Consider the following 18,612-nt stretch of genomic DNA (forward strand, 5'->3'; position numbering starts at 1 on the left):
CAATTAAGAGTCTTCTCAATAGAAAACAGCAATGCTTCGTGTCGCTCTGAGAGTGCCTCGTCCCTGGTCCCACAGATCGCGACGTTATGGAAGCATTTCCGCCCAGGCCGCATCAGGGGAAATGTGCTGTCTCTGGGTTATGGCCACGGTTATCGGTGACTCACACATGCTGTTTAAAACAATTCCAAGTGTTTTGATAGCTTCGACACCATTTAAAAGTTGAGCGCAGTGGGGTCACTTCCAATTTTTCACGGCAGAAATGAGCCTCTCTTTGACAGACCGTATTTCTGTAGCACTCTTAAAAAAACGGTGGCTTTTCACAGTGGCATGATTTATTGCCTGCTTCTAGGGATGAGTATAGTAGGTATAGGATGTTAAAAAAAATAATAAGGGACGCCTGTGTGGCTCAGTCGGTTGAGCATCCGACTTTGGCTCAGGTCATGATCTCGCGGTCTGTGAGTTCAAGCCCCGCATGGGGCTCTGTGCTGACAGCTGGGAGCCTGGAGCCTGCTTCGGATTCTATGTCTCCCTCTCTCTCTACCCCTCCCCCACTCATGCTCTGTCTCTCTCTGTCTCAGAAATAAACATTAGAAAAAAATTTTAATTTAATAATAATGATAAGATCTATCTCTACATCCAAAGAATAAGGGAATAGAGTTGGATGCTGTGCCCTGGGAATGGACTTTTGGTCTCCGTTCCGAGGGTTCTGGGAAAGGCCTGCTCTGCACTTGAGGTGGAGGTCTGGGGACAGGGTGGTGTCCCTCTGTGTCCCCACCCCCTGGTCATTTTCCACCACCAGGAGCTTCTGTTCAGGTGCTGACAGCTACACACCGTGTCTCATCCCTTCCTTTCTTAACACGCTGTTCAGGATTGCATATTAGTAAGGACTGAGCCTTTCTCCAAAGGGATTTGGACAGACCCAAACGAATCACTGCCATTTCAGGATAGAAATACTATCTCAGAGAGCGTGCTGCTTCTGGATAGAAGCGTCTCTCTACCTTGCTTCTCTCTCCTCCTCCCATGGTGAACAGGAATGCAGGCTTGGGGGCCAAGTCTGCCTTTTGTTCTTATTTTTAATTCACAATAATAGAATATTTTCAGTCCATGGGCTTGCACGGAGCGCATGATTAATAACGAGGGCTGAGGCCAGAGAAGTGCTAAGCAACGAGACTATCATTACATTAGGGGTTTTTAGTGACACCAAAATAAGCCACACACAAAGCTCAGGGGATGCAGAGAGCCTCTCAAGAACGCTAACCCAAATTATAGAACCAAGGTCGACTTCCAGCTTCCGAATTCCTCCTGATAAGGGATGACAGGGATGGAGTGTTTTTCATCAGAGAAAGATAATCCTCAGCTGAGACCATCTAGCACTCGCAAAGTAGCTCTCTGCCCCTTGTTTTTTGTTTTCTTGTGTTTTTTTTAATTTTTTTAACATTTATTCACCTTTGAAAGGCAGAGAGAGACAGAGCGCAAATGAGGGAGGGGCAGAGAGAGAGGGAGACACAGAAACCAAAGCAGGCTCCAGGCTCCGAGCCATTAGCACAGAGACCGACATGGGGCTTGAACTCACGGACCACGAGATCATGACATGAGCCGAAGTCGGCCACTTAACCGACTGAGCCACCCAGGCGCCCCTCTGCCCCTTGTTTTGATGGCATGGCCCTAATGATACCAATGACTTGAGCTGTTCTAGTGGCTGTTAATGTATGTTTAACTCAAAACAAAACATTAGGCTTTTTTCCCCCCTTATTTTAAATGCCAAATAATCTTATTTTGCTCCTAACCAATTGTATATCACCAATTGTTTGCAGTCTGGAAAGTTCCCCTTGGTCTGGTTAGATAGTCAGTCGTACAAGAGATGTTTGTATCCTGGAACAATGCATCCAAAGGGTATCTAGTATCATCAGCATTATTATTCTTTTAGAGATTAATTCCTTCTGATTTAGAAATGTGCTTCCATTGACCTCTGTCCAAGCCAAGCTGCTCCCATACCTTTTCGTAACACAAATAGTTAGATACCCTTCTTTTCACGAGAGCTGTACTTCGGGAATAAAGCTTCCCGTGTGACAAGGCAATAGGCAGAAGTTGGGTTTAGGACGAGTAGCAGGGGGAGTGGTTGAGAGCATGGCTACCCAATCAGCTGGGTTTCCATGCAGTGGCCGGTCGTAGCTACCTGACCTTGGACTTGCACCTTCTGGCTCAACTCGTCACCATGAGATGATAATGGTCCCAACTCCTGGAGCAACTTGGAGGAGTGACTGAGTTCATACAAGAGCAGAATTGACCCCGCTACGTTGCATATGGTGCCTGACAGGGGTCAGCGAGTGTTCTTTGTGTTGGCTGCTCACTGTGTTGGCTGACCAGGTGACTCTATGGTGCTCTCATTTGCTGGAAGGGCAGCTCAAAAGTTGGGGCGGTTTAGGCCAAGGACGATGTGGCCACTCGCCACCTGATGCCTGGCTGGCTTTGTCCCCACAGAATCATTGATGGACGTGACCTGATGCCCCTGCTTCAAGGGAAAACCCAACACTCCGATCACGAGTTTCTCTTCCATTACTGCAACTTCTACTTAAATGCCGTGCGCTGGCATCCTCGGAACAGTGAGTAACACACGCCTTCCCACGCCTCTGCTTGGCTTGCGATCAGGGCCGTGCAAGTCGAAAGGGCAAGAGGGCTTTTAGCTCCGCAAAGGCCAGGGAATGCCTCACCACGGTGACTGTGCTTTGTTTCCAGCCTCTGCTCCTCCTGTTTTCTCTTGTTCCCTGGGGTCCCGTCGTTGTGCAGGCACGAGGGTGTGATCCAGGCAGTCAGTCGTGAGCAGCTCTCACAGGCAGAGGAAGCCCCAGCTGGCAGCCCTCCATGTCCCGTGAGCTGCCCACCTTCCCGCTCCTTGTGGCTCTGAGTCTCAGCCACCGCAGCCCCCCCTGCTGTGGGTGGCATGTGACTCCTGCTTGCAGCTTCCTCTGCCCGGGAGGACTCGCCTTCTCTGGCCTTCTCAGTGCCCCCCCAAAGCCCCGCTGAAACACCCCCCGCCCCATGCCTGCCGTCCAGCACTTGGTAGCTTCACGCTGTCATGCAGAATGGCGTTGAGATGGTCACGCGACAGTCTCTCCAAAGCCTCGGAGGTGGCGGATCGTGAGCTGGATTTAGGTCTTTAAAAGCGCAGTCCAAATGCTTCAATGTCATTGTGTACGTGCCAAACTGGGTGTCGTTTAAAGCGTGCCCTGTACCCGAAATGGGATAGAGTTCGGGTTTTCCAATGGCGGTTTTTGAGCTGTGTTTGTAGCAGGCGTGCAAGAGCAGAGCGGTGGTCCTCCGTGCAGGGACGGGCTTCAGGTGTTTCTCCATGTCTTTAATCTTTGAATCACAGTGATGTTCGCAGCCCTAAGGTGCGCGGAGCCTGGAAAGCTGGCGGCTGTGCTGGGATTGTACATGCAGCGGGTGGGTGTTGAGGGCAGGCTACCCGTTTCATCCTCAGAGACAAAGGAAAACTCCCATTTCTCTGTTGTCCCTTGGGTCCTGTCCCTGGAGGCTACACTCTGCGGGGACCTCCCAGCTGATGGCTCATTCCTGAGCTCGGGCGATTTCCATACCAGTTATCACCACCATGCACTCTGCACCGGCTCACCCAGCCCGTTTACCAAATGCTTATTCAAAGAACAGCCTCTTCCTGATTTTCGAAAATTGCAAGCCTTCCCTTAGCCACAGAGACAACACCAGGTTTACCCTTCACAGTGTCTACTGGAAGGCTGGGCCACGTCCTTGCAACGTTTTCTGGAAGATAAGTAAGAGAGAAACACGAGTTTAGGATTCTCGACCTGGGAGGGTTCTGTTTGCCTGTCCCGTCGCTGTGTCCCTGATTCCAAATCTCGGCATGGACACGGGGGCTCTTTTAGATTAAGGGACACGTGGAGGTCTGAGACCTCCAGTGAATGAGAGGTCTACTCCTTCCCACCTCTTGGTATATGGAGCCTGCAAGAAACATAGAGAACGAGGTTTCTGTAAGGAAGCGCCTATCCTGTCCCGAACCTTGGAGAAGTGCATATACATAGCCCCAGCCCCCGACCCCCACCGCCACCCCCACCCCCAGCCCCGGGCAGAGACCGGAAGGAACAGATTGGATCAGGGGCTGAAGAAACACTCTGGGGAGGAGGAAAGACACAAGGGACAGAGAGAGACAGAAAATAGCAGGAAGTGAGAAAAACAAGACCCAGATTCTGATAGGCGGCTGGCCCTGGGATGAAATTTGCTGCCCAGACACACGCGGGTGACATTTCCTCCTGTGCACTTCCTGAAAGGCTGAACCGATAACAGAAAAGTGGGGACCGCGGCGCTCCAGTGCCTGAAGCATCCGTCCAGCCCAGGGGTGTCCACGCCATAGATTTTATGAGTCCTCTCTCCCTTGCCTCTCAGGCGATACCTGAAACTCAGTAACGACGGTTGTTGTCAGGCACTGTCACACTCGGCTTTGTGGGGCTCTACTCAGTAGTTCATGTGTTTATCCTGCCGGTATGTTTCAGCACCTACTGTGTGGCATCCAGTGTGCTAGAATGGTATCTGCCAGGGAGCAAAACAGACCAGGTTCCCTGCCTGACACCAGGCTGTGTGGCTGGCTCTGTCACAGGCCGCGGTGGTGGAGGTGCGAGAGGAAGGTGGGACTGTCACCCGCACGCAGTTACCTGTCAACTACAGGAAACAAAGGGAACTGGTGCTTAGCTGGGTGGGTCAGCTTCCATCAGCTTCCATCACCTCAGATCTCTTTGGTGGGACATTGTCAGTGATTGCCGTACTCTGTGGTGGGACGAGGTACGTAATTCTTAAAGAAAAGAGGGTTGCAGGGCCGCCTGGGGGGCTCAGTCGGTTGAGCGTCCGACTTGGGCTCAGGGCATGATCTCACAGTTCGTGGGTTCGAGCCCCACTCGGGCTCTGTGCTGACAGCTCAGAGCCTGGAGCCTGCTTCGGGTTCTGTGTCCCCCTCTCTCTCTCCGCCCCCCCCTTGCTCTCTCTCTCTCTCTGTCTCAAAAATAAATAAACATTTAAGCAATTAAAAAAACCCGTCCCCTTGACCTCATTCTGCACCAGGTTGAGACAACTATGCAGAAGGAACTGTATGTAACTAGAGCCTGCTTCAGATTCCGTGTCTCCCTTTCTCTCTCTCCCTCTCTCTCTAATAAATAAAATTTTTTAATTAAAAGAAAAAGAAAAGAGGGTTGCAGCCTGAGCTCAGAAGACTTTTTAGAGAAGAAAAGAGAAATGTAGGATCAGGATTTAGTCACAGCAGGCCCATGCTGGAGCCAGCTCCTGGTAGGTCGGGAACCTTCCCCACGTGCTGTTAAACTGTTGCTAACCTGAGCTCAGCCGCGCTGGGGGTATTTACACTCGGGGAATTGGTGGGCACAGCAGACCCGGGCTTTCTTCCTCTCTCACAGCTTCCCACTGAGAGCTAGAATTCCATTTCCACCCCTTTGAAACACAAATCCCTTTCAACTGTTAACACGCAATGTCTACTCTATAATTCACTAATTCCATAATTATAATAATTCTGTAATTTAGTTGTCTCAGCAAGTTGAACGACATAATTTAATCATGAGCTAATATCATTACTCCCATTACATTGTAAAAGAACTCACAAAAGCATTATTATCACATGCATAGCTTTTCTTACTTTAAAATGGGAATTTTGAATTAAAATATACTGTGCAAGGTGTATTAAAAGCCTTCAGCTTTAAATTGGGGCATGTGAATCGACGTGAATTAAAAATTCAGTGTAATGGCAGCTTGATTTTATGGATAAAATTTATCTCAGAAAGCAGGAGATCCTTGGCTGAAGCGTTCTGTCACAGATTTGCAAGCTTAAGAATATAGCATACAAACTATGTTAATGGCTGAACACCCAGTTCATGTGATGACAGAGAAATGCATGGGATGTGGTCATCCTGAGGCTGAGCAAAAACGGCCTCACAAATCTGGCTACTGTTTTTTTTGTTTTCATTTTGAGAGAGAGAGAGAGAGTGCAAGCTTAAGGGGAGGAGAGAGAGGGGGAGAGAGAAGCCCGAGCAGGGTCTGTGCTCTCAGCCCAGAGCCCAACACAGGGCTCTGTCTCAGGAACCATGAGATAATGACCTGAACTGAGATCAAGAGTCACTTAACCGACTGAGCCACGCAAGTGCCCCATGAGCTACCTACCTTTCAGTTCAAGTTTGTTTGAAACTTTTTTTCTGTGATTGAAAAAAAAAAAAAAGGCATCTTATAAAGAAATTGCAACAAAACACTGTAGGATAACAGAACTCATTCTAAAATCATGTGTTTGTATCCCGCTTTTTAAAAGGTGCCTTCTTTGTGATGCCTGGGTGACTCAGTCGGTTGAGTGTCCGACTTCGGCTCAGGTCATGATCTTGCGGGTCGTGAGTTCGAGCCCCGTGTCGGGCTCTGTGCTGACAGCTCAGAGCCCGGAGCCTGCTCTGGCTTCTGCCTCTCCCTCCCTTTCTCTCCCTCTCTCTCTCTCTCTCTCTCTCTCTCTCTCTTTCTCTCTCTTTCTCTCTGCCCCTCCCCCACTAGTGCTCTGTCTCTCAAAAATAAATAAATGTAAAAAAATAAATAAGTAAAAATAAATAAAAAGTGCCTTCTTTTCAAAATATTTTTTTTCAGTTACATCATCTTGTTTATTATTATAATTTCTGTAATGAATATGCAGATTTTGTTAACTCCTTTCTGTTCAGCGTGCCTGTGCAAGAGATAAAGTTTAAAACGAAAATAGCATCACTATGGTGAGTAAAGCCAAATGCTTGCTTTGCTGACTGCCTAAAGCTTTCACACGGTTTAGAAATGCATTTTGCCTCTAAAGTACACCTAAGAAAAGAGAGAATCCATGCGGCTGCTGGTGTCTCGTGGGTTGATGGTTACCCAGTGCAACAAAGCTGTGCTCGGCTTTCGTCTTCGTTAGTCATTTTCCGTGGGACCCCCTTCCTTGTCTGATTGTCGGCAATGGGATCCGAAGGGTCAGGAAGGAAGGATTAAGGGTTGACACCACGGGACGTGGGCGGCAGTATTTTGCGGACCAGACCTGTGTGTAGTTGAACTAACCTCCTCGCACTCGACCAGGAGTCCTGGTGCAAGTGGATGGATACACTGTTACCATTGCAGGGAGATATTCAGGCCTCAGGGGTTCCTTTTCCTCTATGAATGCCTCCCCTAAACGCCACGTCGCATGAGCTCTGGGCACCAGGAGGGACAGGACGCGAATGCACAGTCCTAACGGCTCAGGCCGACGTGTCCCGGGAGGCACGGACTCCGCTTTGGCAACTGGGGAGGACAAGTGTTATAAGAGGATGGAGAAGGCTTTCCTGAAACCGTGAGACTTTTATTTCATTTATTTTACCTCATTAGCGCTCAGACTCTCAGGAACGGGCTGAACATTCCGGCCGTTCGTTTCCTTTAATGGGGAGGGAAAAAAAAAAAAACCTCATAAATGGATTTCATTTTCTTCAATGTAGTCCATTAAATGTGGACTTTGACACGGCACTTTATATTACCTTATATTAGACAGTATTTGGCAGTTTTTAAAACAGACGTCCAGAGGCACCTGGCTGGCTCAGTTGGTAGAGCGTGGGACTCTTGATCTTGGGGTTGTGAGTTTGAGCCCCGTTTTCGGTGCAGACATCACTTAAAAATAAAATCTTTAGAGGGGTGCCTGGGTGGCGCAGTCGGTTGAGCGGCCGACTTCAGCCAGGTCACAATCTCACGGTCCGTGAGTTCGAGCCCCGCGTCGGGCTCTGGGCTGATGGCTCAGAGCCTGGAGCCTGTTTCCGATTCTGTGTCTCCCTCTTTCTCTGTCCCTCCCCCGTTCATGCTCTGTCTCTCTCTGTCCCAAAAATAAATAAAAAAATTAAAAAATAAATAAATAAATAAATAAATAAAATAAATAAATAAAATAAAATCTTTAGAAAGACATCCACTTTTCTTCTAAAGGTTTCATATGTCTGACCTTAGATTTCATGAATACCGTGGATGAAAAACGTGCCAGCTGTGACTTTGGTTAATTTGTCACAATGCAAACTTACTTCCTTTCGGACATGGAATAAGTCCACATTACATTTTCTTTCTTGAATACCAAAACACAACATTTAGAATGTTCAAACACATTCTTGGGTCTCAGCTCAGAAGCTGGCTTGTTCTCATCTTAACCAGACGTCCCGTCTTCTGCCCTTTGCACCCTGCATACTGGCTTCTGCTATCTTCTCGTCTATAGTTTCCTGCATCCCTTTGCTCTGACTTGAGCATGAGGCGAATCTCAGTTCTCTGGGTATGCCTGCTCGTGTCTAGAAGTTGGTCCTGATTTGCTTCTGTCTGCTGTCGCACCTGGTATTTGCGGCAGGGACATGTTAGTCCTAAGCAAGGCACATCCTGTGTATCAACTATTTGTGTCTTCCTCGGTTGTGCGTCTTCTATACAGAAGTGTTTTGTAGGTGGTTACATACTTTGTCCCCTGTTAATCTTTTATTCTTCCAATTTGTCATCTTTGTGTGTCTGTAGCCATGATCTGTCTTTTGAGAACATACTTCCTGGGGTGCCTGGGTGGCTCAGTCGGTTGAGCGACCGACTTCAGCTCAGGTCATGATCTCACGGTCCGTGAATTCGAGCCCCGTGTCAGGCTCTGTGCTCACAGCTCAGAGCCTGGAGCCTGCTTCAGATTCTGTGTCTCCCCCTCTCTCTCTGCTTCTCCCCTGCTCACACTCTATCTCTCTCTCTCTCTCAAAAATAAATAATAAACATTAAAAAAAATTTTTTTAAGGAAAATATACTTCATAACCATATACCCTGGCATCTCGTCCTTACCTCCTGCTGTCCTACACTGTGCTACACGCTTTGTGTTGGATACTTCTTCTAATCCTTATAATTAAGAGATTTTGATGACATTAGTGTCAGATTTGTCTGGAACAGGAAAGAAAAAGGAACAGTAATGTACATCGGAGGGAAGTTCCTCTGTCCATCTCACGAGCGACAAGCAGAGGCGGGTGGTCTATGCGGTCTCAGGATGCAAACTCCGCATTCTCCACCACCATCTGGAGAATGCAACAGCTACGTCTTTGTGGTGAATGATGATAGGGTCCCCCAAGGGGCAGCAGGAAGGAGGAATGGGTGGGAAAGATGAGAGGGAAAGGGTGCAGGCCAGTCTTCTCCCAAGCAAGATGTGGAGAGGCTCCGAAGTAAATCCACTGGCCAGAAGTTGGTCACCTGTCCACACCTGGCTTCAAAGGAGGCTGGGAAGTGGAGGGTTCATTGTGGTGCCCACGCGCCCAGGTAACACTTTCTGTGTGCAGGAGACTGAGAGACGGGGAGCTGTGTCTCTTCAGGAATTTCTCTTTTATAGCTGGGGAGACACAAGTGTAGGAAGCCACATAACTGGCATGCAGTAACACAGCTGACAGCAAAGTTGGATTCATGGCCAACACTGTCTGCTTGTAGGGTCTGCCCCTCCGTGCATGGGAATGGGTTGACCTAAGACGGTTCTCTGAACCATTTGGCCATCTCCACACCTCCAAGTGTGGACCGTTTCTGGGATTCCCCCATGCCATCTTTTTCCCTACGTGTAGCCATCTTCGGGGGCATTGGCTCTGGCCATCCCTCATTGGCTCCACACCTGACTCCCACCCTCTCAGCTGCTCTCCTGTCCCTCGGTGGACTTTCCGGAAGGCTCAGGTGACTAGTGTTTGCCATGCTCGTTCCTTAGGACTGCTCGGTGTTTGTTGCCAAGATACAGGTATTTGCATCACTCATGTATCTGTCTGGGTCTGTGTCGTGCTCACGGCTCTCCTAGGCACTGCATGATGTCCAGCAGGATGTTCCCGGGAGGGACGGTAGAATGTGCTGGGCCTTCTCTCTGCCCACGCCAGCTTTTGTGATGGCAGTTGGCTTCCTCCCCCTCTCGGTCCTGCTCAGATCATCATCTCATCAGTTAATTTACCCAACACAGGTGAGAGGCCGTCCCTTCCATGAAAGGTGCTAGGTGCCGTGCACGTAAGAGATGTGGGAAATACAGCTGTTGATTTCAGAGAGCAAAGAATGCAGCGAGAGACATGGAGTGTGTCCACGGCTGGCCAATGTGCAGTGAAAATAGGTGAGAGGGACAGAGACACGCTGATCGCATCCGGCTGGGATTCAGACAGGCCCATGGACAAGGAATTGTTGTAGAGCCTTGAAGGATGGGGAGGATTTCAATGTACAGCGGCCAAGAGCAGGGAGGAAGGCATAGCCTGTATGGTGTAGTCATTCAGTACTGGGGTTTATTTTTCCGTTCCCCAATTTTTTGTTTGTTCGTACACCGGAGGCTTAGTCGAGGGGAGTTTTTTGTGTTCTGACAGCCATCGGTCGGGGGAAGTTGGATTGCTCTAAATCCTGCCTGGATTTGAGGCACACTAGTAGCTCCTGGCCTCAGCTGCTTCCTCGTTGGTTGTCCTATTTTCGTGTGGAGTTCTGGTGCAGACAGCTGCAGGAAGCAGGCAGAGCTGTAATCCATTACTCCAGTGCTGAGTCATTCAGGGTCTGGGCTACGGTGAACAGGTAGGAGGGAGCCTTGGGGTCAGGAGGAACGCTTTAAGGATCCTCAGTGGGGGAAAAAGTGTCTTAAGACATGTATTGCAGTGAACGGATGTTAAGAGCGGACAGAATCCAGGGTGGTTGTCACTTAGACTGGCTGCCAGTGTATATTCACAGCTCACTCATATGTGGTCTTGACTACAAACCCGGCTGTGTTCTCAGAACTTATGCACAGGAACAGGTTCTTAACCCACAAAGCAAGGCCAGGAGGCAGGGACCAGTACTTTCGTAAGCTCACAGAAAGGGAGATGTGGACACGGAGAGGTTCACAGCCATGGCCGGCATCGCACAGCTAGGATACCACGGAGCTAGGACTGGAAGCCCAGTGTTGTGTGCAAATGTCAAGAAAAAGGATGGCAGAACTAAAGCAAATCCTACTACACAAGCCACAGAACCAGGAAACACTTCTACTTAAAGTACGCTGTCCACCCGGGTGGGGCTCAAACTCAGGACCCCGAGATCAAGAATCACATGCTGTACTGACTGAGCCACCCAGGCGCACCTGGGAAACGCTTCTGAACTCAGAACAGAGGGTGTCTACACAGGATGCTGGCCCCTGCACCAGACCAACGTCTAGTGGTAGCACTCTAACATAACTAAGGCACGTCACCACCATACTAATGTCAAGTGAGATGCACGTGGAAAGCGGATTGGCCTCCGTTAACGCAGAATTAAGCACCTTCTGAATGTAACTGGAGAATGTCCCACTGAATTGCCATGTATTCTCGCTATAGAACTTAGTAATTGGTGTCCTGGGACCTCTGATATAAATGACTTAAGACCCTGCTGTGGTCAAAATATTTATGTGTTACAAGGTGAGAAAAATCGATCTTTCCTCAGGGGATAGTGGACTCTTAACGATAGAAAAAAAAAACATATTTAAAACACCACAACATTTTTCTAGTATATGGAGAAATCCAGCATGAAGTACGCTATCAAAATGATTTTGGAAGACAGGACAAAATATAGCTGTTAGCAGTATAACGTGACATGATGTGCTTCCTGTTGTATCACATGCCCGGGATTCGCTCTTTTCCATTGAAAAGACAGCTCTGAAGGTATCGATTCCCAGGTTCCTGGTAAATAACGGAAAGGCATCTCTGTCTTGTAAGCTTACGTGCAATCATATGCAATCCCACTGCTCTGAGTCGAGCAAATGCAACATGGTCCAAAGAAACAGCAGAGAGAATAAGCCGTCTGTCTTTTTACAAGAAGTTTTAAAATCCAGGTTAGAAAATAAAAAGGCACGTATTCCGTACGGCATACCAAACAAGCAAAAAATCAGAACAATTAATTATTAATTCTACACCTGTCCGAGCTCGGTAGTGATCCCCCACTGCTCCCGGGCAAGGACGCCCGAGATTTCCTGAGCAGCCTTTGAGTCAGTTTTGCAGTTAGCATCTGGGCCGGCGTGACCGAAGGCGGTAATGATGGAGCCCGTGTGCGCGGCTGTCAAAAGCAAGTGGGAAATAGGGGCCCTTAAAATGAATTTGTTCCAGGAGCCGCCTTGTCTCGGGGTGTTAAACACAGCGAGACGCGACTCGAATGTCAGATTGGAAACACCCTCCCCGAATCTGCTGCATTCGCAGCAAGAGCAGGGCGCTTCGCGCACACCTCTGTCTCCAAACACTCATGGCCCCGCTGACCCCGACCCGGGATGCCTTCTAAGTGGCAGCGGCTTGTGCCGCCGAAAAGCCTTCTAGAGAAAATCTGTCACGCTTCAGAGGACCGGGGGAAAAGAGGAGTTGATGTAGAGAATGTTAAGGAAACCCATGTGAGTTTCAGAAGTCCGCCAGAGAGCGTAAGGATGCTCAGAAATGGTCTGCAGCCTCCCGTGTGTGCCTGTCTGCCTGATTCGGCCTTTAAACGGCAGGTGTGCTGAGCACCTGTGGTTTGACACAGGTGTGGTCTGCTGCCTCCTGCAGCAAGAACGAGGCCAAAGCTGGAGGTGTCCTCGTGTGGAACAACTCTTTGAACGGATTCCCTTAGAGCACACGCACATCGCTTGCCCGGTGGGTGCCAGGTCTCCCCCTCCTCCAGACCGCAGAGAGGCTCCCCTTCCCTTGCACGTGCTTACCTGAGGGCAGGGGTTGCTTGAGGATGACGCGGACACTCGGGACAGTTGTTTTCAGTTCATTCTGTTGGTTCATTCTGCGTTTGGATCGGTGGGTCAGTAAATGCCTCAAAGTCACCGTTGCGACGATACGTGCAAATTATGAAACAGAATTAATCAAGAGGTCTGTCCTTCACAGTGGGAATGTCTCTGGCTCTCTGGCGGGGGAGGGGGCACATAAAAACACCGTAGTGATCATGGAAGACAAGACGATCTCGTCCTGGGCCTGATTCCAGTTGGTCAGTACCTGCTGATTCTGTCTTTATCTGCTCCCTTCTTCACTCGCAGAAAGCTCTTTTCACGGCCCTGTCAGAAGACGTTTGATGAGCACTCAGCTCCTCAGAATAAACAGACAAGTCTTTCATAACTATTTGTAAATCAGGTTTCTTCCCTAAAAAAGGCAGTCTCTGGGGGTATGATGGAACACTGACTTGATTTCGAAAGAACTTAAATTTTTAAAGTGTGTAGCCATCCTACTGTAACCATCCTACCATGGGGTCAATGAATTCTCCTAATTTTGGATTTTTTTTAAGTTTATTTATTTTTGAGAGAGAGGGCATGAGCGGGGGGGGGGGGGGGCGGACAGAGAGAGAGAGAGAATCCCAAGCAGGCTCCACACAGACCGACCCGGGACTCAAACCCACGAATCATGAGATCATGACCTGAGCCGAAATCGAGAGTCGGACACTTAACTGACTGAGCCACCCAGCCTGGCCCCCCAGGCTCATTTAATTCTTGATTTGATATGCTTAGGTTTTCTCAGAAAGGAGAAAATGAAATGTTAACTGAGGTCTGAACGTGGTTTGGGTTGTTTGTGACAGCTGTGGGTGGGCCCAAGCACAGCCCCCTAATGTGTTGAATGTTGCCCAATGCTCTTGCAGAAAATGCTGAATTGCCTTCCCCCACCCCCACATCCTTTTTTTTTTTTTTTTTTATTCATAATGTCATGTGCTTAAAAGTGGGCTTTGAAATATGTGCTGCTTACCATGTCCATCTCTTTCTTCCCTACTCCCCCCATCTTTAAACCTTGGACGCTATTTACTTAGCTATGCAGTAGACCTTCGAGATGGCCTCTCTGAAACGTTGGTGTAGCGTAAGACTAAAGTAGGTGCTGTGTGTGCGTGTGCATGTGCGTGCGTTCTGATTACCTGGTTGTGATAGATATACACATGAAAGCCTTTATTTTTTTTCCCCAAAGAGCAACTTTATTTCAAACACAGAAAAAAGCATACAGAAAACTATAAAGGGTGAGGCATAGAATGAATTCTTTTTGTTGTTCTTATCACTGATTAAACGCATTTGGGAAGAACGGCCGACCAAGAAAAATTATTAGCTTTTTGTACAAACTTGAAATGCAGACTAGTAAAAAACTGTCAAACGCAGAATTTTGTTGTGCATAAATCTATACCTGAGCAGATATTCATTAAATGGGTCTCTCACTGTTAGCAAGTATGTTTCACCTTGGCACACACAACTTTCAATTCGTTTAACTCAGTGGGTTTTTTCTTTGTTTTGTTAGTGTTTGTTTGTTTATGTATTTATTTATTTATTTATTTTTACCTTGGGGAGGCCATAATTTTATTTTATTTTTTTTAATGGCCAACACCCAAATGTTCCTTTATTTGTGTGTGTGTGTGTGTTTCTTATATGAAGTTTATTGTCAACTTGGTTTCCATACAACACCCAGTGCTCATCCCAAAAGGTGCCCTCCTCAATACCCATCACCCACCCTCCTCTCCCTCCCACCCCCCATCAACCCTCAGTTTGTTCTCAGTTTTTAACAGTCTCTTATGCTTTGGCTCTCTCCCACTCTAACCTCTTTTTTTTTTCCCCCCCTTCCCCTCCCCCATGGGTTCCTGTTAAGTTTCTCAGGATCCACATAAGACTGAAACCATATGGTATCTGTCTTTCTCTGTATTGAAAGCCTTTATAGTATCTTCCTGTATTCCTTTCAAGATTGCAAAGATAGAATGTTACTGTTTTATCAGGAAGGCATTAAAATGCATTTATGAATTCTTCTTGGCTTCAGTCATGAATAAGCATTTGCTGGGAGCAATTAAAAAAAAACCACACATGTGCACGTGTGTGTGCAAGCACTTTTCTCTCGTGTCCATGTTAGCAGTCAGCCTACTTCTTCCGGAAGGTCCTGTTTTAAACAGAAACACAGGCTGCAGGTTGAAAACGTCAGAGGGCAAGAGGTGGCAGGGCTGGGAGCTTGTCCTCTGTTGGTCAGTGTGTGTTTATTGAGGGCAGCTGCACAGTTCCGCACTGTAAAGTTTATTAGACAAAAGTGACGGTCCTGGCCGAGTTCTCAGCTCAATTAATGGGCTTTTTTGTTCTCCTGCCTGCACAGCATCACCTAAGGAATTAGGGATTGGGAAAAAGGAAGAGGAGGGAGATAGAGAAGGAGAGATTGGGAGAAAGAAAGAGAGAGGGAGAGAGATGTTTTTCAGTAGGAAGAAAATGCCATGGTCCCATGTAAATTTGCCTTGTAGAAGCGGTCATTTTCTTAATGTTACCTTTGTCTCACCAGTTGCACCTTCACAAGTGTTTTTGCTTTCTTATTTATCTTTCTGGCTATGGCATTCGTTCTTTTGAGCCTTAAGGGTAAGGAATCGAAACAGGTCCGTTTCATCCCTGACTAAGGCTTCCCATGCTGGCAGCATAGTTTCTGTGCACGTTCCCATTCGTGGTGAAATAGAGATGCTTCCCACACCACACCAACCTCTGTCCTTGTACACCACAGGCACGTCCATCTGGAAGGCCTTCTTCTTCACGCCCAAGTTCAGCCCCGAGGGCGCCAACGGCTGCTTTTCCACACACGTGTGTTTCTGCCACGGGCATTCTGTCAGCTACCATCATCCGCCGTTGCTGTTTGATATTTCCAGAGACCCCACAGAGAGAAACCCAGTGACGCCAGCGACCGAGCCCCGGTTCCAGGAGGTCCTCGACACCATGCAGCAGGCAGTAGACCGTCACACCAAGACCCTGAAGGCGGTCCCCAATCAGTTGTCACTGGGCAACATTGTCTGGAAGCCGTGGCTTCAGATGTGTTGCTCACCGTCAGGCCTGTCTTGCCAGTGTGACCGAGAAAAACAGGCCAGGAGAGCAAGCCACTAGCTGTACGTCCGGGGTGGCACTGGGCAGCCCCAGCCCTGTGGGAGCCTCGCTTTCTGGTGCGTTGGCCGCCATGATTCCCCTAGCCCCCAAAACAAGGGGATAACACTGAAAAAGCAATTAGTAAATCTTCACATATGCAACTTACAATGAGCAAAGGGCCATGAAGTACATGATGCTAAGTTGCAGTTCGGCTCGTGGAAGGCAATTATTATCGGTATTATTTAGAACACATATCAAATGCTATTCATGATAGATATACTTACATACTCCCAGTTCATTTCTTTCCTTGAGAAACCTGAGATACTTAAACTAGGAAGCTAGAAGCTGATCACTTTTGAAGTAAAAGCAGGAGAGGCTCACAGATGGATATGTATTGTTCAACAGACTTTGTGGGAAATCCTTCCTTCAGGAGCAATAATCCCAAAACAAATCTCTCCCGAAGGGATTTCCGTTTTATAATTTATAGTATTATATTTGGGTTTTACTGATTCTTCGGTGAATGGAAATTCTGAAATAAAGGCTACCTCAGGGTGGGGTGGGGGGGCTGGAGTGAAAGGAATCCATCCCAACATGATGCAGAATTACTGGCATGGCACGTGGATGATTTGCGGGCAAAGCATTCGTAAGCAATCCATGATCCACACGTGATGCTGTGATGTGTTTCGTGGTTGCAGGATTTACTGATGAGACCAGAGGAGTTAACGTAAGCCCTTTTGTTCTGTGTTCTCATGTCCTACGGCTACGAAATCCCTATGCCTCCAGTCCTCAGTGAGACGTACAACTTTGTTCTAATTCTCTTTCTTCCGACATCAATAATTAAGGGACAAGGCATCACGAGGCCACACAGGCGATGGACAGACAGTGGCTCAGCCGGAGAAGGGTCCTGAGTGTGAGCCCCCACTGTGGAAAGAGTGCACCCGGGTGGACAAGGCTTACATCAGTTGTTCAAACAGTATACGTTCTCCAACAGCATCTCATGGATTCCTTTCCTGGTCCGTGGACAGGAGCTGCTGTCCCTGTGGCTACCCAGTCATGTCTTTTGTGAACGGGTCTCAGCACCGTCTGCTGGCCTCATGTTGGCTCAGTTCCAGGAGAGGACAGCCACATGGAAAGTCTGGAGCCTGGGTGGCTGAGTGGGAAGAATGTGTGCTCTGTCCACGTTCCCACAGCGGGCTACCCTTCTCTCTACTCGTCCCCCATCAATCACTTCCAACATCAGCGATAGTGCCCTCGTTCCTCTTGACGTCCGTGATTTTAGATTTTGATGTTTGTTTTCTTTCCCTTCAAACCTGCAAGTGAGTTTTCCTCCTCTCCCCAGTTGAGTGGCGGAAAGTTGGAGAGCAAACAGAATTCTCAACTTTTCATGTGGATTTCACACTCCAGAAATTGCCAAAAATCTGTCGTATTACTTTAGGAACCATTAAAGAATGCACTAGCATGTTAATAACGTGTTAGGATTATTGCTGATGTTACCAGGCAGAAACTACTTAAAACCTCTGTTAGGAACTTAGGTTTTCAGCTGATCGTGTTTATTCAAAGTTTAACACACTCCATGCAAGTGGACTTTTAGACAGCGCTTGATGGTGTGGGCATGTATGTTGGAGGATGAAGTAATTTAAAGCACTTTTACAGATTATGTGGATACACATTTATGTACAGAGTTGTTCAGTCTGTACAATGTTCGCAGCAAATGAAGGATACATATACCTCTAGGAATAAAATGAGCTCTCACATATTTGCCTCAAAATAAGTTAAATCACCATTACGAATCAGGGTATTTAAAAATCAGGTTTAGTCATAATAACGGTGATTCTTAGATTTCAGACCACTTGCCATCTGAAAGTTTTGCTTGGGGTGTACGGCAGGAAATTTGAATTCTTTTGTTCAGGGAACACCAAGCAGGCCTTCTTTACGACCTGGTTTTGTGTTTGTTGGTTTTACAAAGCTGTATGAGCCTACTTGTTTTCAAAGAATCTCAGTGGTATTACGTACTAAGGTTTGTATGTCCAAACCTTCCTGGGTTTTGAAGGTTTCAACAAATTCTTCCGCAACAAAATCACTACATTCGTAGCATTTCATAGACATGCCAAGCTAAGCAAACAGTAACGTGTAGACAGGCATCGTTTTCCAAGGTCAGTGACGCTGTGTGAGAACCAGAATCCCACCCTACGTCGTGAAGGATTCAAGAAGGGAAACAGACATTAGGTTGCCCTGAAGGACACACAGAGGAGAGCAGAGAAAAGATGTGGGTCCAGTGTCTGGTCTGCCTCTGAAGAATGCCACCTGTAAAGTGATGGCAGCTGGTAAAGGATTCTGAGAACCTTGTTCTAATGCCCATGCAAACTTAAAATAAAACTCTCCTTGAAAGAAATGTGTCGTATGGCTCTATTTTCCTGTGTGACTCAATTCAACGGGTACGCGGAGGGCTTTACTATGCTAAGCAATGGCGGATACAGGTTTCAATTCAACAAATATTGATCGTGTCCCAAAGCCTCAGGGAAGGGCTCAGAAATACAGAGATGGGTGAGGAGTGTGGTAGCCCCTCACCTCCAGGACTAGTTAGCCATCACGCACACTGTCTCAGGCCTTTTCAGGGGTGCACAAAAAGTGCCTTAATTTCTTTTAAAATCAGAAAAAGATAAACCCTTGGGGTTGGAGGTCATGTGCACACGTGTAGCAACACGGTGGTGAAATAGAATCTTAGTGTGTTCACATATTTTAGGTTCTTGTGTAACATGCCATTATCTTCTTTTTTTTTTAATGTGTAGTTATTTTTGAGA

At 47.6% G+C, this 18,612-nt stretch overlaps 1 protein-coding gene across 3 annotated transcripts in view; it reads left to right on the forward strand.

Moving 5' to 3' along the window:
• STS (steroid sulfatase) overlaps positions 1 to 18,203 on the forward strand; it is a 155,639-nt gene extending 137,436 nt beyond the window's left edge. For all 3 annotated transcript variants that reach the window (XM_019417774.2, XM_019417775.2, XM_019417776.2), the window contains exons 10-11: positions 2,482 to 2,603; positions 15,459 to 18,203. In XM_019417774.2, coding sequence (XP_019273319.2) covers positions 2,482 to 2,603; positions 15,459 to 15,832 — 496 coding nt within the window. In that variant the 3' untranslated portion in view covers positions 15,833 to 18,203. The remainder of the gene's footprint in view (positions 1 to 2,481; positions 2,604 to 15,458) is intronic.
• The last annotated feature ends 409 nt before the right edge of the window (positions 18,204 to 18,612 follow it).

Source organism: Panthera pardus, unplaced genomic scaffold (genome assembly GCF_024362965.1).
Source record: "Panthera pardus isolate Hobbes unplaced genomic scaffold, ASM2436296v1 HiC_scaffold_27, whole genome shotgun sequence".
In the NCBI taxonomy this organism is placed as follows: domain Eukaryota; kingdom Metazoa; phylum Chordata; class Mammalia; order Carnivora; family Felidae; genus Panthera; species Panthera pardus.